The sequence below is a fragment of the Natator depressus genome, chromosome 28, assembly GCF_965152275.1.
Source record: "Natator depressus isolate rNatDep1 chromosome 28, rNatDep2.hap1, whole genome shotgun sequence".
NCBI lineage: Eukaryota > Metazoa > Chordata > Testudines > Cheloniidae > Natator > Natator depressus.
In genome coordinates this window covers 993,626-1,017,722 of record NC_134261.1, presented here as the reverse complement: position 1 = coordinate 1,017,722, position 24,097 = coordinate 993,626, and the positions used below count along the sequence as shown (strand labels likewise).

At 51.1% G+C, this 24,097-nt stretch overlaps 2 protein-coding genes across 2 annotated transcripts; both read left to right on the top strand.

Annotated features, from left to right (window-relative positions):
* Positions 1-211: 211 nt before the first annotated feature.
* INCA1 (inhibitor of CDK, cyclin A1 interacting protein 1) lies at positions 212-24,097 on the top strand. Its single transcript, XM_074941079.1, has 7 exons — positions 212-1,647; positions 4,413-4,549; positions 10,742-10,861; positions 12,028-12,070; positions 19,455-19,663; positions 21,392-21,569; positions 23,942-24,097. Exons 2-7 carry the CDS (start codon positions 4,509-4,511, stop codon positions 24,095-24,097), a joined length of 747 nt encoding a protein of 248 aa, XP_074797180.1. The 5' UTR covers positions 212-1,647; positions 4,413-4,508.
* Positions 13,247-15,444, top strand: LOC141978865 (uncharacterized). Its single transcript, XM_074941201.1, has 2 exons — positions 13,247-14,136; positions 14,846-15,444. Exons 1-2 carry the CDS (start codon positions 13,836-13,838, stop codon positions 15,397-15,399), a joined length of 855 nt encoding a protein of 284 aa, XP_074797302.1. The 5' UTR covers positions 13,247-13,835; the 3' UTR covers positions 15,400-15,444.

The window sequence follows — 24,097 nt, the reverse complement described above, 5'->3', positions numbered from 1 at the left end:
CTCAGCTGTAGGCTGTCGGGCAGGGGCGCCCCGCTGGGCAATGCATTGGGGCGGGGGCCTGCTGTTAACATCCCAGTCCACCCTGTTTCCAGTTCAAAGTGACCCAGCAAACCTTCTGCAAATCTGTACATGCCATGACATACCAGCCATGGGGTCACTTTCCCCCAGGATCGCCCCAGGACTGCCGTGCACGGGGGGCGTGTATGGAAAAATTCCCCCCCACCACCACTGAGTGTGACAGACACGGCCGTGGCTGCGGAGAGCCTGAGTCCCTGGCTCAGACAAGGAGGGAAGCTGACCCAGGGTGCCTGAGTCAGCCGAGAGCCTGAACCGCTCGCTTGGAAAGCAGGGGGGGCTGCCCCGTTCCTTGCAACGTGTGCTCGTGACGCTGCTTTCACGGCTCGCCCGAGCCTGGCGGAAAGGAGAGGGAAGCAGCATATTATGGTGAGATCTGCCCCAATATTAAATGTGGGGGGCACGTCCCCCAAAGAACTAAGTGGGTTGCGGGGGGAAGCCTTTAACAATGAAGGTATCCCAGCTACCGAGCAACCCTGTTCTCTCCCTGCCGCAAGCAACTCTTTGTGCCTCTGGGAGAAATGAGTAAGAAAATCTGTTTGGAGAGGAAGCCGCCTCTTTAGGAGGTTTATGGCTTTTTCCGTGATTCGCATTTTTACCCCCACCCTGCTCCCATCATACTGACCTAGAAAAAAAAAAAAACATTTTTATGGGGGACAGACCAAAAGCTTTGATCTTCCCACGTTGCTTGTTTCCCTTTCATCCTGGACGACGCCAGCCGCTCTGGGCCGGCCGAAAATGTTCCTGGCGGGGAAAAATACGAGGGAACTCGGGAAAGGATGGCCAAGGGCTCGCGCGAGATAAGGTGTGGGCTGTTGTGTTCGAGAAAACTCTGGTGTTTCCCTAGTGCGCGGCACGCCCACGGGGAAAACCAGGGCCTGTACCCCAGCGGTGTGTAATTTTGCTTGACTGCAGGTGGCTAGAAGGGGTCAGGATTCACCCACTGTCTTATTCCCAGTCTCCGCACTCACCGGTTGTCTCTTGGCGGGTTTGTTATTTGCATTGCCGTGAGGCCTGCGTGCCCCGCCGGCCGGGATCCCTGCACGGACACAGACCAAGGGATGGCGGCTGGCCCCGAAAAGCTTCCAATCTGGGTCTAAAACAAGAAACAAGAGCTGGGGGAAGAGAAGCAAACAACGGAGCAGGGCTGGCCAGCATGTTGAGGGGAGAGTTTACATTACCGGGTCTAAAATCGCCCCGCTAACCAAGGCAGCTATCCCAGTAAAACGCAGGCACGGTCTATCCTCGCGGTACCCTGGGGGCACGCAGAGGCCCTCCAGGGGGTCCATCAACTCCTCTAGATACTTGCCTACCTACCAGGTGAGATAAAAACCAGTAGCAAAGTCAGCAAACTAAACTTCCATGCAGCCCAAATGAGGACATCAGCAACCCTTCAGTTGCAGCATGGCTGGGCCGCGTCTGTCTTTCCGTGTCTGATTTTGTAAGCGCGTCGTTTTGACGGAGGGTGGAACGGAGGTGCAGGGACTCGACCAAGGCTGGACGGGGACTCGGTGGTGGAGATGGGAACCCAGCCTGGATTGCCTGAGCCACAGGCCTCTGCTTCCTAAAACCGTAAGAGCAGCTTTGGCCTCTGCCTGCCGTAACCAGAGGTTAGGAGGTGTGGCTGCAGGTGTGAAACTCAGGACTCCTGGGTTCTCTCCCCGGCTCTGGGAGGGAAGGGGGGCTGGGGGGTGAGAGCAGGGGGGGCTGGGAGCCAGGACGCCTGGGTTCTCTCCCCAGCTCTGGCAGGGGAGTAGGGGATGGGGGGTTAGAGCGGGGGGGCTGGGAGCCAGGACGCCTGGGTTCTCTCCCCGGCTCTGGGAGGGGAGTAGGGGATGGGGGGTTAGAGCGGGGGGGCTGGGAGCCAGGACGCCTGGGTTCTCTCCCCGGCTCTGGGAGGGGAGTAGGGGATGGGGGGTTAGAGCGGGGGGGGCTGGCAGCCAGGACGCCTGGGTTCTCTCCCCGGCTCTGGGAGGGGAGTAGGGGATGGGGGGTTAGAGCAGGGGGAGCTGGGAGCCAGGACGCCTGGGTTCTCTCCCCGGCTCTGGGAGGGGAGTAGGGGATGGGGGGTTAGAGCAGGGGGGGCTGGGAGCCAGGACGCCTGGGTTCTCTCCCCGGCTCTGGGAGGGGAGTGGGGGCTGGGGGTTAGAGCCAAGGGAGGAGCCAGCCTACTCGGGGTCCGTGAGCGGATGCGCCGGCTGCTTTTCACGGTTTTCACGTGCGAGCCGGGCACGGGCGGGGACCCCGCAGCCCCTGGCCCACCACCGCTCCCGCCGAGGGGCAGGCTGGGCCAGCCCGATTTCTGGGCGCCGCGGCGGGCTGGTGGGGCGGATCTGAGCCTGTCCGCTGGGCATCCTGGGGGGGGAGATGTGTGGCCAGGGGGACGCCGGTCAATGTTAGAGATCATGGGGGGGCCCCGGAGCCAGGAGCTGAGGGGTTTCTATGCCCCCTGCGCCGGTCCCGTCCGAGCGCAGGGCAGGCTGGGGGTTTGAGCCGCCGGGCTCGAAGGAGCAGCTGCCCGCCTTTCTCCAGCCCCCCAACGGTTTCTCCAGCCCCCCAACGGCTTTTCCCGCCTTTCTCCAGCCCCCCAACCCTTTCTCCAGCCCCCCAACGGCTTTTCCTGCCTTTCTCCAGCCCCCCAACGGCTTTTCCCGCCTTTCTCCAGCCCCCCAACCCTTTCTCCAGCCCCCCAATGGCTTTTCCCGCCTTTCTCCAGCCCCCCAACCCTTTCTCCAGCCCCCCAACGGCTTTTCCTGCCTTTCTCCAGCCCCCCAATGGTTTTCCCGCCTTTCTCCAGCCCCCCAACCGTTTCTCCAGCCCCCCAACGGCTTTTCCCGCCTTTCTCCAGCCCCCCAACCGTTTCTCCAGCCCCCCAACGGCTTTTCCCGCCTTTCTCCAGCCCCCCAACCGTTTCTCCAGCCCCCCAACGGCTTTTCCCGCCTTTCTCCAGCCCCCCAATGGTTTCTCCAGCCCCCCAATGGTTTTCCCGCCTTTCTCCAGCCCCCCAACGGTTTTTGCCGCCTTTCTCCAGCCCCCCAATGGTTTCTCCAGCCCCCCAACGGCTTTTCCCGCCTTTTTCCAGCCCCCCAACGGCTTTTCCCGCCTTTTTCCAGCCCTCAGGCTTGCGCTGTCTGAGGTGAGGGGAAGCCGCCCCGGTGTGAGCGTCCCCCCCCCCCACGCCCTGTCCCCACGGCCGTGCAAGGGGGTGGGGGAAAGGGGGCAGTACCCTCCCCCCGCACCCTGTCCCCACGGCCGTGCGAGGGGGTGGGGGAAAGGGGTCAGTACCCCCCCCGCGCCATGTCCCCACGGCCGTGCGAGGGGGCGGGGGATAGGGGGCAGTACCCCCCCTGCCATGTCCCCATGGCCGTGCGAGGGGGTGGGGGAAAGGGGGCAGTACCCCCCCTGCCATGTCCCCACGGCCGTGCGAGGGGGTGGGGGAAAGGGGGCAGTACCCCCCCTGCCATGTCCCCATGGCCGTGCGAGGGGGTGGGGGAAAGGGGGCAGTACCCCCCCTGCCATGTCCCCACGGCCGTGCGAGGGGGAAAGGGGGTTGAGCTCCCCAGTAACAACCCAGAGCCCTCTCGCCCACCCTCCTTCTGCTCCACATGCCGGGTCCCCCAATATGGGGAGGGGACTCACAGGACTGACCCCCGCACCGGTGCCCCAAAGTGTCACGCAGGGGGGATCATCTGGGGGAGATGGGGGAGGTGATATTAATGGGGTGAGGGGTTACTATGGAAGGGTGTTAATGGGGCAAGGGGTACTGTGGAGGGGGTATTAATGGGGTGAGGGGTTACCATGGAATGGGTTTTAATGGGGTGAGGGTACCATGGAGGGGGTGTTAATGGGCTGAGGGGTTACTGTGGAGGGGGTATTAAGGGAGTGAGGGTACTGTGGAGAGGGTATGAATGGGGTGAGGGGTACCATGGAGGGGGTATTAATGAGGTGAGGGGTTACCGTGGAAGGGGTATTAATGGGGTGAGGGGTTACTATGCAGGGGGTGTTAATGGGGTGAGGGTACCATGGAGGGGGTGTTAATGGGGCAAGGGTTACCATGGAAGGGTTATTAAGGGGGTGAAGGTACCATGGAGGAAGAGACATAAAGGGAGCTGGGTGGGGAGAGGAGCCAGGGACGGTCTATGGGGTGGCCCACGGCGTGCAGTGGGCATTTTATCAGGGGTATATGATAGGCAGGAACACAGATGGGTGAATTATCGGGGTGCCCGTACACACAGCTCTGATACCCACAAGGGAAGGGTCGGTACGGAGGCACGGCCGGAGAGCGTGGCCTGCCCTGAGTTACATGTGACCCCATGTTATTGGTTTGCACCCTGCAGGATTAAGGGGAACCCCCCCCCGCAGCACAGTAGCAGAGGGGAGCTCACGACTGGGGAGATCAAGGAAAACCCTGGGGACCATCACAGCAGCCAGGCATGGAGGAGGAGACCTGCACGCCCCTCGTCCCATTTGCGAAGTATGTTAATTACTACAAAACAGGTTAAATTCAGAGGGAGTCGTTTGTATAAGGATCCTTTCCGATGGGGTAACCTGGGTTTTTAAGTGAGTTTTGTGTGTTTGCTCTCAAAGTCATGGGATGGATAGGTGGATAGATAGATACATAGAGGGGGTGGATGGGGATAGATAGATAGATTAGATAGAGGGGGTGGATGGGGATGGATAGAGAGATAGATAGAGGGGGTGGATGGGGATAGGTAGATAGAGGGGGTGGGTGGGGATGGATAGAGAGATAGATGGATGGGGTAGATAAAAGGGGTGGATAGGGATGGCTGATAGATAATGTATGGGATGAATGGATAGCTATAGAGATGGAGAGAGAGAGAAATGTATGGACAGAAGGAATGGATCGATGGATCAATCAATAGATGTATTTGGGGATGGGCGGATCGATTGGTAGATGTGTATGGGGACTGATGGATCCATCTGTCTGTCTGTCTCCATACACACCCCTCTCTTTCTATCTGTGTCCAGCAGGTCTGTCTATCTAGACAATATGTGTCTGTCTAGTATCTGGGCAGCTGAAGAGGAAGTATTTAAAAAAAAAAAAAAAGTTGTTCTAATTTTCACTGGGAAATATTTCCACCAGGTGGCAGAGATGAGTTGAGTCAGGAAAAAAGTTTTGTTTTTGACTGTACGGTGTATTGAAATGCCGTGAAGTCAGCACTAAGAAATCGACCCCTTTCAGCATCATGAATTCCCAGGATTTTACCATGAGTCTCACAATATTTGATATTTTTCTTAAAGCCCCAGTTCCTGGAGTCATGTTATAACATACAAAGCTCAGCTTTTTTTTTTAAAAGATTTTAAGAGAGCTCAATTTCAGGCCCTCGCAGTTGCAGAAAACAGCTGGAAAATGTGAGACCTAAAGGCTCAAAAAAACCCAGGTATCAGCTCAGTCCTAACACTTATTAACAGACTTTTAAAATCTCTGGATTTTTAAGCCAATGTCATAATTTTGGGGGGCCTGACTCCTGACTTTCATTAACACCTTGGGTTAGTGCATCCAGGCACTTTTAAAATGATCTCCATGTAGCTTCCAGTGTAGAGATTCATTCAACCTTTTGGCTAGACCCACAACTTTTCTAAGCACCGGATGTTTGCTGCTCTATAGCTTAGTTGCGAAAGACAGAGTGTATTGTTCTTTGCTGCGGTAGGTAAAAGCATGCAAAGTCTCTGATGGCTTGCTTCTAACTAGATGGGGAAGCGTTAATGCCATGGTACAAGGCACTGGTAAGACCCCCATCAGGAATACTGTGTACAGTGCTGGTCACCCATGTTCAAGAAAGATGAACTCAGACTGGAATAGGTGTGGAGAAGGGTGATCAGAGGAATACAGGACTGGAAGTAAGGTGACCAGATGTCCTGATTTGGCTCGCCATTCCCCTGAAGGGATGTAAACTCTCCTCTGAGCTAAAACAGAGGTCCCTCCACCTCTGTGAGAACATTGCATATTAAGCCAGGGTTTGGTTAGCAAGAAATGACACGGAAGCAGGCTGAGATGCCGGTGTTGCACACAGAAGGTCACTTCAGAGATGGGGGTTTTCAAATCTCATTTCCCTCCCTATGTTTCATTAACAACAACAAAAAACGTTTAGTAAATGTGCTGAATATAAGAGCGGCCAGACTGGGTCAGACCAAAGGTCCATCTAGCCCAGTGTCCTGTCTTCTGACAGTGGCCAATGCCAGGGGCCCCAGAGGGAAGGAACAGAACAGGGAATCATCAAGTGATCCATCCTCCGTTGACCATTCCCAGCTTCTGGCAAACAGAGGCTAGGGACACCATCCCTGCCCATCCTGGCTAATAGCCACTGATGGACCTATCCTCCATGAACTTATCTAGTTCTTCTTGGAACCCTGTTATAGTTTTGGCCTTCACCACATCCTCTGGCAAGGAGTTCCACTGGTTGACTGTGCGTTGGGTGAAGAAATGTTTCATAGAATCATAGAATCATAGAATATCAGGGTTGGAAGGGACCCCAGAAGGTCATCTAGTCCAACCCCCTGCTCGAAGCAGGACCAATTCCCAGTTAAATCATCCCAGCCAGGGCTTTGTCAAGCCTGACCTTAAAAACCTCTAAGGAAGGAGATTCTACCACCTCCCTAGGTAACGCATTCCAGTGTTTCACCACCCTCTTAGTGAAAAAGTTTTTCCTAATATCCAATCTAAACCTCCCCCATTGCAACTTGAGACCATTACTCCTCGTTCTGTCATCTGCTACCATTGAGAACAGTCTAGAGCCATCCTCTTTGGAACCCCCTTTCAGGTAGTTGAAAGCAGCTATCAAATCCCCCCTCATTCTTCTCTTCCGCAGACTAAACAATCCCAGCTCCCTCAGCCTCTCCTCATAAGTCATGTGCTCTAGACCCCTAATCATTTTTGTTGCCCTTCGCTGGACTCTCTCCAATTTATCCACATCCTTCTTGTAGTGTGGGGCCCAAAACTGGACACAGTACTCCAGATGAGGCCTCACCAGTGTCGAATAGAGGGGAACGATCACGTCCCTCGATCTGCTCGCTATGCCCCTACTTATACATCCCAAAATGCCATTGGCCTTCTTGGCAACAAGGGCACACTGCTGACTCATATCCAGCTTCTCATCCACTGTCACCCCTAGGTCCTTTTCCGCAGAACTGCTGCCTAGCCATTCGGTCCCTAGTCTGTAGCGGTGCATTGGATTCTTCCATCCTAAGTGCAGGACCCTGCACTTATCCTTATTGAACCTCATCAGATTTCTTTTGGCCCAATCCTCCAATTTGTCTAGGTCCTTCTGTATCCTATCCCTCCCCTCCAGCGTATCTACCACTCCTCCCAGTTTAGTATCATCCGCAAATTTGCTGAGAGTGCAATCCACACCATCCTCCAGATCATTTATGAAGATATTGAACAAAACCGGCCCCAGGACCGACCCCTGGGGCACTCCACTTGACACCGGCTGCCAACTAGACATGGAGCCATTGATCACTACCCGTTGAGCCCGACAATCTAGCCAGCTTTCTACCCACCTTATAGTGCATTCATCTAGCCCATACTTCCTTAATGTTTGTTTTAAACCGTTTGTTTTAAACCTGTGGCCTATTAATTTCATTGGGTGATCCCTAGTTCTTGTGTTATGAGAAGGAGTCAATAACACTTCCTTATTTACTTTCTCCACACCCGTCATATTTTATAGGCCTCTCTCATATCTCCCCTTAGCCGTCTCTTTTCCAAGCTGAAAAGTCCCGGTCATATTAATCTCTCCTCATACGGAAGCCGTTCCAAGCCCCTACTCAGTTCTGTTGCCCTTTTCTGAACCTTTTCCAAGTCCAGGATAAATTACTGAGCCACCAGTTTTATAGGAGGCTCCAGAGTTTGCATGTTAGGCGCTTAGACCCAGCTTGTCTTACTGAACCCTCGGGGTCACCCCCAAATGGGTCCCTCCTGAAACCTGACCCTCTTTCTCCAGCTCTGTTCATCACACTACAGCAAGCGGGACCATTGTCCCCATCCCCCTCCAGCAGTGGAAGGATACTTGTGTGTGTAAGCCGTGCAAGGAGACGCTCGTGTAAAGTGTGTGGACTTAATTTGGCAGCTTACAGAATAGTGCGAGCCACCTGCATAACTAGCATTCAAAAACAAGAAGGAACTGGGCAACGTGAGACAGGGTTCACCACTGCCACTGTATAAAAGCTCTCTTTGTTTAATGATTTAACATTATTAAACTTAATGATCCCCTAAATAATACTCCCCTGCCGGAAGAGAAGGAATAGCATTACAGGGATACATTTGCCAAGGATTGTTGTCTTCTTGGCTTCGTGCCACAGCCGTACCTTTGTACTTAGGGGTGGATGGGTGATATTGTACCTCTGTTTAGCTACAAGTTGGCATTTTACATTTCTTCCTCTGCCTGGCTTAATAACCTGCGTGTTTGCTTTTATCCAGCAGTAGAAGGTTCATAGATTCAAAGGCCAGAAGGGAGGGACCATTCAACGCTCTTCTAGTCTGCCCCTCTGTTTAACACAGTGCGCAGAATTCAACCCAGTTCCCTCTGGATTGAGCCCAGTAACTAAAGTGTCTTCCAGAAAGGCTCCAGTCTGGACTGAAAGACATCAAGAGACAGAGAATCCACCACTGCCCTGGGGAGATTTTTCCAGTGGTTAATCACATTTGTGCCTTGTTTCTAATTTTAACGTGTCTGAATTTAACTCCCAGGCCAGGTCCACTCTCAAAAACTTTTGCTGTCATAGTACGGAGAAGGTTTTTGCCAGTGTAAGCTGCATGTACCCTAGGCAAGTTTGGCAGTATGGCTACATTGGCAAACCTTTTCTAGTGTAGACAAGAAATGGCTCCCAGCTGTCACTTCTCGGTATGCCTTTCTCCGCTTGATTAAAGAAGTTGCAACTTCTCCTGTGCACGTTCATCAGCCTGTAAGAATTTCAAGTTTCAGAGTAGCAGCCGTGTTAGTCTGTATTCGCAAAAAGAAAAGGAGGACTTGTGGCACCTTAGAGACTAACCAATTTATTTGAGCATAAGCTTTCGTGAGCTACAGCTCACTTCATCAGATGCATACTGTGGAAAATACAGAAGATGTTTTTATACACACAGACCATGAAAAAATGGGTGTTGATCACTACAAAAGGTTTTCTCTCCCCCCACCCCACTCTCCTGCTGGTAATAGAATTTCAAAGCGCTTTACAAGCATGAGCCAATTAATCCTCACCACTGCACTCTGAGGGAGGTATTTTCACCCCCTGGGGAAACTGAGGTACCACGGTTGCCTCCACGTTTTCAGACATTGACTTGAGACTGCTTGTGTGTTATCCTGTGCCATCTCCTTTCCAGCTGTTCTAATTAGGGATGCGCGTGTTGGCATTGCCGCTCGGGTGGGAAAGAACCTGTGTAGTTAATCACCATCATTATTATCAGCTCAATTATTTCCCCTCTGCGACAATGCCATGTTTGGCTGTTGGCAAAGACAGACCGATTTCAGGGAATGTCTGCTCTGATTGCCCTCTTTTTCTGTGTCTTCTGTCTGTAAATGGAGGTGGGCCTAACTTGGCATGGGCTGAGGGGTGGATGTGCTTGTTGTAAACTGATTGAGACAAGCCGAGGGCCAAAGAGGAGGAACCAGCATGAGGTTAATTTTCTCACCGCGCAGAAGAGGAAGAAACTCCTGTTGCATTAGCTAGAGAGCTGGAACAAAAGCAATCTGCAATGCACCTCTCCTCTCCGTGCTTTATACCTGTAAATAATACTGACTTTCGAATGCCTGGAAACTGAGGTCCCAATTCACCAAGGTCCTTAAGCATATGCGTTATCCATCTGTCTGTCTACCTCATCTCCGTAGACGGATAGATAGGTATGAATGGAGGAGGCTAGTCAGAGGGGTTTGCATGGGGTGGATGGATAGGAATAGGTATAGGTATATATATATATATATATATATATATGGGGATGGCTCAACAGAGGTTATGGGGATTGATAGATGGATCTATCAATCTAATCAGGCCCTTGATGAGTAACGCAGGTAAGGAGTTATTTTGGATTTCTTTAAATATATTGACAGGGTTCAGAGTAGCAGCCGTGTTAGTCTGTAATCGCAAAAAGAAAAGGAGGACTTGTGGCACCTTAGAGACTAACAAATTTATTTGAGCATAAGCTTTCATGAGCTACGGCTCACTTCATCGGATGCATGGATGCATCCGATGAAGTGAGCTGTAGCTCACGAAAGCTTATGCTCAAATAAATTTGTTAGTCTCTAAGGTGCCACAAGTCCTCCTTTTCTTTTTAAATATATTGAGAGTTTTTCCTTTAAAATATACTCCCAGTCTCTTCCCCTGTTAGCTTCTATTTCACTGGTTCTCAAATTGCGGCGTGCACAAAGTGGGGTTTGGGGTCTGGGTCCTGGCTGCCTCCCCGGCCCCGCACTGCGGGATCCAGGGTTGGGGTTCCTGTCCCACGCCCGGGTCTCTGCTCCTGGCCCCACTCTGTGTTGGCGTCTCTGGGCGGAGTTCACTGGGCATAGGGGTCTGTGGGACAGGGGTTCGGTGGGGGGCACTGTGGTTCTTCGCTTTGTGGGCCGCATATCTGGCCCACAACGATAAATAGCTTCGAACCACTGTTCTGTTTATTTCTGCCTGTTTACATGCTTGCTCGCTGGCTCGCTTTCAGGCAGTCCAAGACGGTAAGCAGATATAAACCAGAATCTAACACCATGGAGCTTCCCACCCATCAGCGAGGCCCGTGTTACAACACTGATGAATTCTGGAGCGGGCTCAGCCGGCGGCCAAGGTAGGGAAGGTTGTGCTTCCTACGCATCGGACAACATTTTCCATCCCTCTGCTCAGCGGTGTTATATTCTCGTGCTAGCACGAATCCACACGTATTTGACCCTGTTACATAACCCTTTTCATGCCTGTACCTCGCTATGATACAGCAGCGCCTGGGTGGATTCTAACTATAGCTTCCCGGCTGGGTGGTTTTGAAACGACGCAGCCCTCTTCAATGTAAGCCTCTGGGGGCTCGTTTTATAAGCACCTTCTCCACCCCGGGGAATGGAGACTGTAGCTGGGAGAGACTGTGCCGGCAAGTGGCTATGCTCAGGCCTGTAGAGAGAAATGTGAGGCCCCGTCCCATTTCACTTTAGTTACACAGATGATTTTTGGGGGAGTCCCCTGAGCTTGGTTTCCCCGTGTAGTTGTCCCACCTTTTCCCACTCCCATCAGCCCAGCCTGGGTTCTGCCCTAGCTGTAGCATTGCCTGTGGTAAGTGACTACTACTCGCCGTGCCTCAGTTTCCCCTCTCTACCCTTCTCTGTTGCCCACACAGACTGTAATCTTTCTAGGGCAGGGACTGCCTCTGGCTACATGTATGTACAGCGCCCAGCCCAGTGGGGCCCTGACTTGGGCTGGCGCGTTTCGTTGTTGTCGTGTTAGAAACAATGACAAACAGGAAAATGTGTTATTTATTAGGTGTGTTACAGGAGTGCCGAAGAGCCCAAGCCACGGACAGGTGTGCTGGGCGCTGTACAAACACAGAAGAAAAAGACCGTCTCTGCTCCAAACAGCTTTCAATCGCTCCATCCCTTGATTATTGTTCCCTATAAGCCATGTATATTCATGCTTCTCCCGTTTGTTCCCAGGTTCAGTGTCATTAGCATAATGGCCTAGGAGTTATGCAAATTCAATGCAAATTAAGCACCGGGTGGTATGTTGTTGGTTTTGCAACGTCTGGACACCCCTGAGTTACACAGACGATGGAATGAATCGCAGTGGGTGTTGGAAAAGCATATGCCAAGATTTGAGTGGCCGCTTTTATCCAAACCCTCCGGTTATGTTTGCTATCGTGTGCCAGTGGCTAACGAACGTATTTTCTCTCCGAGTTGCTAACGAACATCTTTTAGGAACCATGAAGAAACAGCGAATGCGCAGCTGAAACAACATGTATTTATCTTGCAGCCCGCACTGGATGGAAGAATACAGGGAAGCCTCACCCCTGCTGGTACGTTTTCACACAGGCATGAGGGTGTTTTTAATGATTTGCTCAACTCCGGTGGAACTAACATGCCGTGTAAAAATAGGGACATGCAAATAGAATTGATTCTGATTGGTAAAGCTTTTTGCAAACCTAATTTGCTCACGGCTCCATGGGCTCTGACCCCTTTTGAGTGCAGTAATGGATTACTTACCTGACTGGAGCGCTCCTTAGACACCTGCTTCAATATATGATTATTTGCATCATGGTAGCGCCTTGGGGCTGCAATTGAAATGAAGGCCCACACAGACCCCAACTGAGATCCGAACTGGGCCAGTGTCTAATCGTGTTTACACTGGTGTCAATCCAGAGCAACCCCTGCTGACTTCAGTGGAGTCACTCTGGATTTACATCCATGGAACTGAGCTCAGAATCTGGCTCATTTTCTCCAAGTTGTGGGAGAACACCCATTGGGGGCACTAGCTCCCTTGATAAAAATGTTTTTACCCTTTCCTGTTTATTGTTACCAGGACAATGAAACAGTCACTGTTCAAAATTTTTGTGGCTAGTTGAAGAGCTATTCCCCACCCATCCCCGCCCCCAGATTCCCTTCTCTTTAAAAATATTACTCATGTTATCATGCATGCCAATTACTGGCCTCCTGCTGCTCTCTGAGCTTGCATAAAATTTATTTCTGGCAGGCATCATTAAAAATAATACCTTATGTACCTGCATAGCTGTCAGTCCCCTGAGAAGTGATGCAGAAGCTAAGGCTGATCTGTGCAACAGACCTTCACTCAGGCCCCCAATTCTTCTCCACTCTTTGCTGCTTTCTCTCTCCAGCCCTCCCACCCCCCAAGACGTCCCTTACCCAAACCATCTCCTCCACAGTCCCACTCATCAGTTGGTGCGATAATCGCGTTAGCACCTACCGGGCCCCCACGATTAACAATGTGAAGTTATACATATGGTAATCGCTTTCTATCATTTGTGTGGGCAAAGATTCCACCATCTCCTCCCTGCTCCCTGCCCCTCCCCGTTTTGCTGAAGATCGTTCGCGTTGTGATGCCGAGCACCTTAAGTGACGGCTTTTTGGATCTCTGGTTTGTGTGTGGCGGAGGAGGCAGGAAAGATTGGCAGAAAAGGTGCCATTCAAAAGAGTTTTCTCGAGTTTTTTGGGGTGCATATGGGTATGCTCCAGCCCAGAAGATGATTTTTATTGGTAATACAGTACCAACTATGGAGCCCCCAACTGAGATCGGGTTCCCGATTGTGCAGGGCGCGGCACAGACCCCTGACTGAGATCCCGGTCCCATTGTGTCGGGCTGTATACAAACACCTAAGAGTTAGTCCCTGCCTCAAAAAGTTTACAGTCCAAATGACAGTCGAAGTGACCGATAACCCTTAAACAATGTCTTCAAAGGTAGCCTATGCAGATGATTTTCACCCCTTTTAACGATATGGGAAGAGTCAGTGTTATTCTGTTGCTACGGCCTTGTCTACACTGGCCTGTTCCTGTTTTCTCGGGTGATGCGTGCAGTGGTCTTAGCTCATCTTTCCAGGTGGCCACGCCTGCTCCGCGCACCGGGCGATCCCCAGCTTGGAGCAATGCCGAGCGGCTGGACCTCATCGGCATTTGGGGAGAGGAGGCTGCCCAGTCCCAGCTGTGCTCCAGCCATCAGAATTGTGATATCTGTGGACAGATTTCATGATGCATGGCAGAAAGGGGCCGTGACCAGGACACACGGCAGTGCAGGGTCAAAGTGAAGGAGCTGCGAAACGCCTGCCACAAATGCCTACTGCTGCGCCCACGAGCTGCCAGTTCTACAAAGAGCTGGACGCGATACTCGGTGGGGACCCCACCTCCACTGCGAAGGCCCCTGTGGATACTTCGGTGGCTCGCATGCCAGTCAAAAGTAGACCAAGCCAGGAGGAGGAAATCTTGGACGAGGATGTGGAGGGGGACCCAGAGGCAGAGGACAACTCGGAGGTCAGGGATGCAGGCAGCCAGGAGCTCTTCTCTACCCCAGAGGAGCCTAGCCAGGCAAAGATGTTGGAGCTTGGTGAAGCGCAAACAGGAGAGGAGGCCCCTGGTAAGTGGATTTGATTTTGGGAATCGCTGAAGCAAGTTATTGGGTGCAGAAGGGTTGCAGAAAGCAGGTTGTGTCTGTATGACGCACGTACCACCGCATGCCTAGTCTGAGCGGTGGAACAGGGTGTTGATTGACTCCCTCACTTCATGGGAATCTGCCTCAGCGATCTCCAGGAAACTCTCATGGAGACACGGGGCAATCCGCTGCTGCAGGTTCTTTGGCAGAGCTGCTTTGTTTCTTGCCCCATTAAGGGTAACTTTCCCGGGCCACTCTGCCGTCACCGGGTGGGAGGGTTGGGGGTGGAAACCATTGCTGCATACGGGCGAGCTGCATAAGGGCTAGGGTGGAAGCCTCAGGTTTGGAGAAGACCCTCCCTTGATTCCCTGCTCACCCTCAGCAGCGAGATATCTGCCATAATGAACACAGCCTGTGGAAAATGTGGGGACAGTAATGATTATAAGCGCCCCCCCCCAAGCTGGCTCTCCCGAAAAGCCACATTCCCAGTGTACAGTACAGTCCTGGAACAGTGATTTCCCCTGCCCCTGTGGTTACTCACCATTTTGGGGGTCTCGTGGCTCATGTGTCCTTGCCTGGGGTCAGCCAGTTAGTGACAGGTATATGAATAGTGGCTGTATTTTAAAGCACTGAACCAGTGGTCTGTGTGGCAAACAATACTGCTTCTGTTAAATGTTGCATTTTGGGTTCACAGAGATGACCTTGGGAGCCCAGCCTCCCTCTTTTTTATCGCCGGCTGAACGGGTGCACAGAATTAGAAAGCGGCCACGAAGAACTAAGGAGGACTTTCTTCGTGAAGTCACGATGCACTCTGCGGCCGAAAAACAGGAATTGAAGGAGTGGCCGGACAGCAAGAAGAGGGACCGAAAGGAGAACACGGCACACCAGAACGAAGCCACGGAGCGGCTCTTAAAGGTTATGGAGCGCCAAGCAGACATGCTCCAGGAGCTACTAGCTCTGCAAACTGAGCAGCTCCGCACCTGCCCTCCCCTGCAGCCGCTGTCGCAAAATTCCTTCCCATGTGCCCCCCAGACACTGCCAACACACTCTTATCAACCTCCTGGCTGCAGTCTGTACCCGCTGCAGTCCACTCCTGCCCCATCCCAGTCCAGCCCTGCAGATGCCCAGTACCCAGTGCACTCAACACCTGTCTTTCTGCAGTTTGGCCCTGCTGTAGTACAGTATCCACTGCACTGTACTCCAAAGGAGAAGGTTGGATATGATACCTGGACATACGCAAATCTTTAACGGTCCCGGGACCCCACCTCCTCATGGGACCCTCCCTTCCCCCATCCCCCCTCAGTGCTGATGTGTTTTTTTTTTTGTTGGTCTCTCTCCTCCAGTTGTTTTTTAATAAAAGGATTGTGTTGGTTTGAAAGCAATCTTTAGTCCATTAATTGAAAGCAACCAGAGCCCTGCAAAGCAACAGGTGATTTTCTTAAACCTTCATATTGCATCGTCTGCACCAATCATAATCCCCTCCTAGCATTACAAGCACTGCACTCCCATGCATATCACAGTGGCTTTCAGCTTCAAATTGTTGCCTCAAGGCATCCTTGATCCTTATGGCCCCACACTGCGCCCCTCTAATAGCCCTGGTCTCTGGCTGTTCAAACTCAGCCTCCAGGTGCTGAGCCTCTGCGGTCCAGCCCTGAGTGAAGCTTTCACCCTTCCCTTCACAAATATTATGGAGTGTACAGCACACGGCTATAAGCGTAGGAATATTGTCGTTGGCCAGGTCCAGCTTCCCATACAGTCATCGCCAGCGAGCTTTTAAACGGCCAAAAGCACACTCAACAGTCATTCTGCACTTCCTCAGCCCGTTGTTGAACTGCTCCTTGCTGCTGTCAAGGCTCCCTGTGTAGGGTTTCATGAGCCACGGCATTAAAGGGTAAGCAGGGTCTCCGAGGATCACACTGGGCATTTTGACTTCCCCTACGGTGATCTTCTGGTCCAGGAAGAAAGTTCCAGCTTCCTGAACAGGCCAGTGTTCCGAAAGATGCGTGCGTCATGCCCCTTTCCGGACCGGCCTGCATTAATGTCCGTGAAACGCGCATGGTGATCCACAAGTGCCTGGAGAACCATTGAGAAGTACCCCTTGTGATTAATGTACTCGGTGGCTAGGGGGGTCTGGTGCCAGGATTGGAATATGTGTGCCATCTATCGCCCCTCCACAGTTAGGGAAGCCCATTCGTGCAAAGCCATCCACGATGTCACGCACGTTGCCCAGAGTCACGGTCTTTTGGAGCAGGTTGCGATTAATGGCCCTGCACACTTGCATCAACACAACTCCAACGGTCGACTTTCCCACTCTGAACTGGTTAGCGACCCATCGGTAGCAGTCTGGAGTAGCCAGATTCCACAGTGCAATCACGACGCGCTTCTCCAGCACCAGGGCAGCTCTCAGTCTCGTGTCCTTGCGCCGCAGGGCTGGGGCGAGCTCATCACACAGTCCCCTGAATGTGGTTTTCCTCCTGTGAAAATTCTGCAACCGCTGGTCGTTATCCTAAACGTGTATCCCGATGGGATCCCACCACTCAGTGCTTGTTTCCCGAGCCCAAAAGCGGCGTTCCACGGTGGTCAGCACCTCCGTGAATGCCACAAGCATTCTCCTGTCATGGCTACTACGCGTGGCGAGATCGATGTCGCACTCCTCTTGCCTTTGGAGTTGAAGGAATAACTCCACTGCCACTCGTGACGTGTTGGTCAGAGCGAGCAGCATCCTGGTCAGCAGTGCGGGATCCATTCCTGCAGTCCGACAGAGGCAGCATGAGCTGTACACAAACCGTTGAAAGATGGCGCCAAACGCGGACGGAAGCACAGGGATTGCAGGGATGCGAAGCAATGCATCACGGGGCATTGGGACAGGACTCAGGATGCCCCGCGACCCCCTCTGCCTTCCCACAACTCTTAGCAGCAGAAGAGGAAGAAAAGGAGGACTTGTGGCACCTTAGAGACTAACCAATTTATTTGAGCATAAGCTTTCGTGAGCTACAGCAGACGCTCTATGGGATATCTGCCCAGAGTGCACCTCTCCGAATATCACCGCAAGTGTGAACACCTTATTGCGCAGGCAGCTGACAGTGTGAACACACAACAGCGGTTTCTCTTCAGCGCTCTCTGTAACACCGCCGTGTAGATGTGCCCTAAGAGATCGTTAGGGACACACAAAAGGGGGTCTGAGACAGACTGCTACATTTCTTAAAGGACATTGTTTTAATTAATTGTTAACTCCTAAACTAATTAACAGACTTGCCTGAAAATTTTCAATCACTTCACTGCACGCTCGAAGAATAAGGGCTGGAATTTTAGGCAGGACATAACTGTATGTTGCAGATGTAATAAAAAGGGATGGATCCCAACTTTAAGTGCAAAACTTACCTTAATTTTTGTGACATGGTGCCTCCATAGGAGAGAAGACAGACAAAAGAAGTGGGAATGGAAACAGGCATAAAGCAGGGCACAAAGTGACTGAACCCAGGTCGATGCCTGACCTGGGAAACCGCAGGTGGCTTCATAGCTTCACTGAGTTTAAAGCCAGAAGGGATCAACAGATGAACTAGCCTGACTTCCAGGCCCGGGGATTTCAAGCCCCAAACCAATCTGGATGATTACGAGTCCTTGAGACATTTCCGATGATGGTTAAATCTACCACCCACCTGCAAAGCAGTGAGGAGGTGTACAAGTAAATCTCCCTTAAAAAAACCATTAAAAATCTAAGCTGGGTTTCTCCCCCGCCCTGTCCCCCTTCCCGACTAGCTCTTTTGATTAATTATCTTTGTAGGGCACCCAGTGCCTCTCCAAGTGTTGTTATTGTTCCCCACTTAGCACTGCGAGGGCTGTTAATTAGGAAGGCTCTTGGCTTTGGGGAGTTGATTTTTAGCTCATTACGAGTGAGACTGAGGGCGTAGCTGGTGCTAAGAGCCGATTTGCAACCGGCATGCTTAGTAGGAGAGGCTTGAAAAACCTTGCTGGGAGTCAGGGGCCAAGGTAAAGAGAGAAGAACACGAGCGGCCTGATTCCTGGGGGCAAGGATGGGGTAAATTCCTGTGTCCTACAGTGGGCCCGTACCAGGAAACTCTTGACCAGCAGCAGTCCTTTCTTATGGCTTGGCAGACAGTTGAGAGCACATCTGCTGATCTCAGCTGGGGCAGGATGATTTCAGGTGACTGTGGTGGATTGAAAACTATGTAAAAATGGACACCTAAGGGGTTGCCTGGTCCTGCTTGCAGGCCAGGGGCCTCTTTAGGGCAGCATGCAATCTGTGTCCTGAGTCGTCATCCGGCCGAGGTGGAGTGAGTTGTGCCTCTGACTTAGGGAGCAGCCTGCTTTGTCTCTTGCTGGTTTTGGTTCTGGTGTGGATACCCCTGAGCGACGGAGTGTTACCAGTGTAGGTCTGCAGTGTAGACCAGACCTTCCAGCAATTCAGGAAACCCAGCCGGTGCTGTTCATGGAGCACTGGTTGAATATCCTGGCAGACAGATCCTTCATGTGCCAATAAAAGTCCCTCCTCAAAACTCACCTCTTCCATAATAGAACACGGCAGCCCGAAAACACTGCTCCCAATCGGCTAAAAAATGCACGTGTTGTATTATTTGTGTTACATTGCCTCCCACCATGACCTGCTTTTTCATCTCATCCACCTATGATGACTCTTAGCTTGGGGGTAGGGACTATATGTCTGTACCGGGCCTAGCACAAGGAGGCTCCTGCCTGGCTGGCTTCTAGGCACTCCCACAACTTAAATTGTTTATTAATAGCTTCAGTTTCTGGGTGGTTCCTGGTTTTAAGGTGTAGGATCCAATGGCAGGTGTTGATTCAGACCAGGGTCTCTCTCTCTGTCTCTCTCAGTGGCCAATGCCAGGTGCCCCAGAGGGAATGAACCGAACAGGGAATCATCAAGTGATCCATCCCCTGTCACCCATCCCCAGCTTCTGGCAAACAGAGCCTAGGGACACTTTCCCTGTGGATTCAAAATGGCTCAAAAGAAATAATTTCCCAGACAGTGCATTGCTGGCCTGTGGAACACCCCGCCACTTGAAGTTACCGAGGAAGAGGAGGCAGAAAGGTTCAAAGGAGGGCTGGCCGTTTATATGGGTGAGACTATCCAGAGTTATGATAGCTCATGCTGAGGGATATTAGTCCTTGCGGTTCATTGTTCAAGCCAATCTCTGTTAGAGACCAGTATGAAACCTAACGTAGGGGCAAATTAGCCCATTGCGGGGTTCTTGTACCTTCCTCTGAAAAGAGGATACTGGGGTCTGATCCAGTCCGGCAATTCCTATGTTCTCTTTACCCCTTAGAGGTCTAGCTCAGCCGTCCACAGGCCCGATGCTCAGACAGACACAGGCTCCTGGCAAGTGCTAGCTGTCCCGCGGGTGCTCCCCTCTCCTCGGGAGCTGTGTCGGAGGAGAAGCAGCCGGCTGAAACGAAAGAGACTGGAGAACGGTAGCGTGATGTCGGTCTGTTACCACCTGGAGGATCTGAAGAAAAGGCAAAGCAGCATTGATCAGTATGGAATTGAATTTATTGATCGGTCGGGCGTCTGTGGGAGGAGAATGAGTGGGACTTGCGTTGTTTCTCTATTCCTGCATTGCACAGTGTCAGTCAATGCAGCGAAACCATTAATGGCATTAAGACGGAGGGCTGTGTACATACCCAAGTAAAGTGATAAAACTCTCAGGCCTTGTCTGGGTTTGTCTAGCTTCACTTTGCAGCATCGAATTTCTGTTCCCCAGGATAGACTGTGATCAAGTCACCCTTGTACCTTCTCTTTCTTAAAGTAAATCGGTTGAGCTCCTGGCATCTCTCACTACGTTAAACCAATACAACCCCCTGACTAAGTGGCTCTCAATGTTTCCAGACTCCTGTAGCCCTTGCAGGAGTCTGATTTGTCTTGCCTACCCCCCTAAGTTTCACTGCACTTCAAAACGACATGCTTACAAAATCAGACCTAAAAATGCAAGTGTCCCAGCCACACTGTGACTGAAAAACGGCTGACTTCCTCATTTGTACCAGACAATTATAAAACCAATCAATTGGAATATAACGAATGGATGTACATTTCAGTGTGTAGTCTATGGAGCCGTATATACAAGTCATTGTCTGCGTGAAATTTTAGTTTGTCCTGACTTCACTAGTGCTTTTTATGTCACGTCCCCCTGGTTGAGAACCACTGATCTAAGAGACTGAAGTGATGGGGCAGAAAGATTTGGAGGACTGCATCTCTTTCTGTCAGAAATTCCAAACACTCCTTCGTGCCATTGGCAAGGTGCGTTTGTTGCTGTTGATTTCGAGGCTGTCATTTTATCTTTTTTGCTTTCTAACTATTGATTGCTGTGGGTTTTAAATCTTGCAAGCTATGCAGGTTTGGCCAGGTTTGGCATCTGGAGGGGAGGGCTTCAGTTTTCCCTTATAATTCGGGTTGCCAATTTTGGTTGGAGATTCATCACATCACATAATCTTTAATTAAAGGTTAATGTTTAATTCCTGGAGACGCTATAATGCGTCAGGAGGTAATGGTGGTGCACTCGCTGCAATATCTGCTAGGGGGCGCTGTGCTGCAGGGGGCGGGGGGCTCAGCAGGGGGCGCTCTCCCCTGGCAGACAGGGCTGACTATGATCCCCCCATGTGGTGCTAGGGGGCGCTCTGCTGTGGGGAATTGTCTTCCCGGATCTTTGTAATAATTAAATAATCCAGGCGGTTTTAAGTCAGGTGTTAATCTCGTTGTCCCAGCCAACTTCCAACCTGAGTAATTAAAGTTACGGGGTGACTTGATTGCAGTCTATAAGTACTTACAAGGGGGGAACCAATATTTAATAGCGGGCTCTTCAATCTAGCCGAGAAAGGTCAAACACGGTCCAATGGCTGGAAGGAGAAGCTAGACAAATTCAGACTGGAAATAAGGCAGACATTTTTAACAGTGAGTGTAATTAATCATTGGAATCGTTTACCCATCTTTGGGTGGATTCTTCACCACTGTCAATTTTTAAATCAAGATTGGGTGTTTTCTTAAAAGAGGGGATAGTTTTCTCGGGAATATTTTGGGGCAGGTCTCTGGCCTGGGTTATACAGTGGTCCCCCCCAGCGTAGGAATCTATGAAACGGTCATTGGGGCGGTCAGTTCTTAACTCTGAGGATCTACGGTACCGGGCCCCCAATCTCAGTTCAGGCCTCTTGGTGCTCCTGGGGCATATTCGAGTGTTTGCAAACACTGTGCTGTGTGCATGGGGCTTTGCAGGTTGAAGCGATGGAAATGGGGTGGATATGGATCCCCAGCCAGCTCTGAAGGGCTTGAAGGCGCCACTGTCTCTCTCGCAGAAGAATTGCAAAGCGGAAGGGACCTGCTGAGCCATTTGACAAAACCAAGACCTTCCTGGCTCTGTGGAGAGGAGTCTTTTGTTAGCAGCAGCGGGCAGGTGAGTGGGGTGTGTGGATCACACACACGGGTGAATGAATGGGCTTAGGGGTTCTTTTTAAACCTCTCTTGTTCACTGTGTGAGGTGCACTTTCCGGTTTTTGTTCCGATGGAAAACGGTGGCACTCGAAAGTGTTGTCATGCTCAGAACATAGGGAAAGCGGCTCATTCATGGTCCAGCCAGTCCTATAACCCATTTCCAACGATGGAACAAGAAACCCCATGGGAACCATATTCCTAACCTCCAATTACTTGGGGATTGACTCATGCCTTAAGGCAGGAGGTGTCATATCCCTTCCAAACCTCTTGCTGAGTTGGAAATCCTGATTAGTCTCACTCTGGATGTTCTCTTTAGCCTCCCGAATCCTGCTAATCATAGAAATGTTGAGCTGGAAGGGACCTGTGCTGAGGCAAGAAGAAGTAAACCTGGACCATTTTGCTGACTGGTGTTTGTCTAACCTGTTCTTAATAACCTCCAGGGATGGGGATTCCACAACCCCCCTAGGTAACCCGTTCCTGTGCTTAACTGTCCTTAGAGTCAGAAAGTGCTTCCGAATATCTAATCTAAATCTCCTTTGCTGAAAACTAGGCCACATCCTTCTTGTCCTGTCCTCCGTGGATATAGAGAACAATTGATCACTATCCCTCTTTATAACATATTTGAAGATTGTTATCTGGTCCCCCCTCAGCCTAAAGGTGCCCCGTTCTTTGAACTTTTCCTCCTAGGTCAAGTTTTTTAAAACTTTGATCATTTTTGTGGCTCTCCTCTGGGGTCTCTCCAATTTGTCCACGTTTTTCTTAAAGTGTTATGCTCAAAACTGGACAGAGTACTCCACCTGAGGCCTCACCAGTGCCAAATAAACCAAAAAAATTACCTCTGTGTCTTACGTACACTCCTGTCCTCAATGAGATATTGTGGCAGTGAGTTACATGGGCTAATTGTGCCTTGTGTGGACAAGTTTTTCCTCTGAGCGGTTTTTAATTTGCTGCCTTCCAGTTGAATTGAATACCCCTCTTGTTCTTGTGTTATGGATAAATGAATGGAAGGGTTCAACCCTACTTCCCTTTTATCATTTCATATAACTTTATTACCTCTAGCGCGGGGTAGGAAATGATTTTCCCATCCTGTGAGAATCTCTGAGATTTTGTAAATTTTCCCTGTCCCAAATCAGAACGAAAAGTCAAAATGTTTGCAAACAGAACATCTCGGGGGGGGGGGGGGGAAGGGAATCAGTTTGGATCAGTTCAATCGAAATCTGTCCTTTCAATCATTCTGAAATTTTTCATTTTGATTTTCACTTTTTTTTTTTAACATTTTTTAAATGATAAACTCACGTCAATTTCAAAATAAAAAGTAATTTCACACCTTCATTTTTAAAATGTCAAAACAGCCGGTTTTCACAATTTAAATGCTGTCCCCCCCAGTTTTTTTCAAAGCAGGAATATTTGTTTAAATTAGCCCTGGCCTGCAAAAAGTTTCAATTCTGATGAACTGGCATTTTCCAGCCCCCCCCCCCAAAAAATTTTTTTTTAATCAACCAGCTGTAATCATGTCCCTTTGTATTCCTCTCAAGCAGTTTTATAAACACAGCCCTCTCTCTCCTCTGTGGATGACTTCACCTGCTCTCAAGGTGACACCCCTTAGATCTGCAGGGCCAGTGCAGCTAGGAAAGAGCAAGCCGCATCCCTTTCTGCCTCTGACATCTCCACCAAACTGTCCGCTCGGACCCACTTGGCAAATCTTCATCCTGATGACGTCAGAGGCAGAACAAACCTAGCTGGGTTTTCACATCCCAGGCAACGGTTGGTGATTAAAACAACAGATTAAATTAATCTGTTACTCTTCAAGGGGCCACCGGACTCCTCGTTGTTTTTGTGGATACAGACTAACACGGCTACCCCCTGATATTTGGTGATGAAAGGAATTGTTAAGACCTTGACTCATAGAACGAGGACATTTTCTCTGGAAATCGGGTCCTGGTGCAGAAGTAAACGGGAGGGCAGTCTTCATACTGCCTCAGCATGGCAGGGGGATGGATTAGATGACCTCTTGAGGTCTCTTCCAGTCCTACATTTCTATGATTCTGTGGACTGGGCCCTAACGTGTACAGCGGCCCCTGGGAGAAGGCCGGCTTTGTAATCATTGGAAGTCCTGGAGAAGATGCACAGTAAGGCTCTGGGTGTGTGGAAGGGGGCAGTGAACCAGCAGCTGAGTGCCGCCCCAAGGAGGGTTGCAGTTCAGCGGGATGTTATCAGTTTACCCTCCAAGGAGAGTCCGGTGTGATGGATAAGGTACAGGACTCGGGCGTAGGACGTCTGGGCTAGGAACTATTACGCTGGTAACCCTTTCTATTTCCATTCCTTTGCCCTCAGTGGAGCCACGGCCGCAGCATGGGAGAGCAGCAAGGGACCCCCGAGGAAAGCCGGGTGGTCTCCTCCCTCGTGGCCATGGCAGACCGACCCCAGCTGCCGGTCAGGTGCCTGCCTGAGGAAGCCTTCTGGGGCTTTGGGCACCAGCCAGAAGAGTGA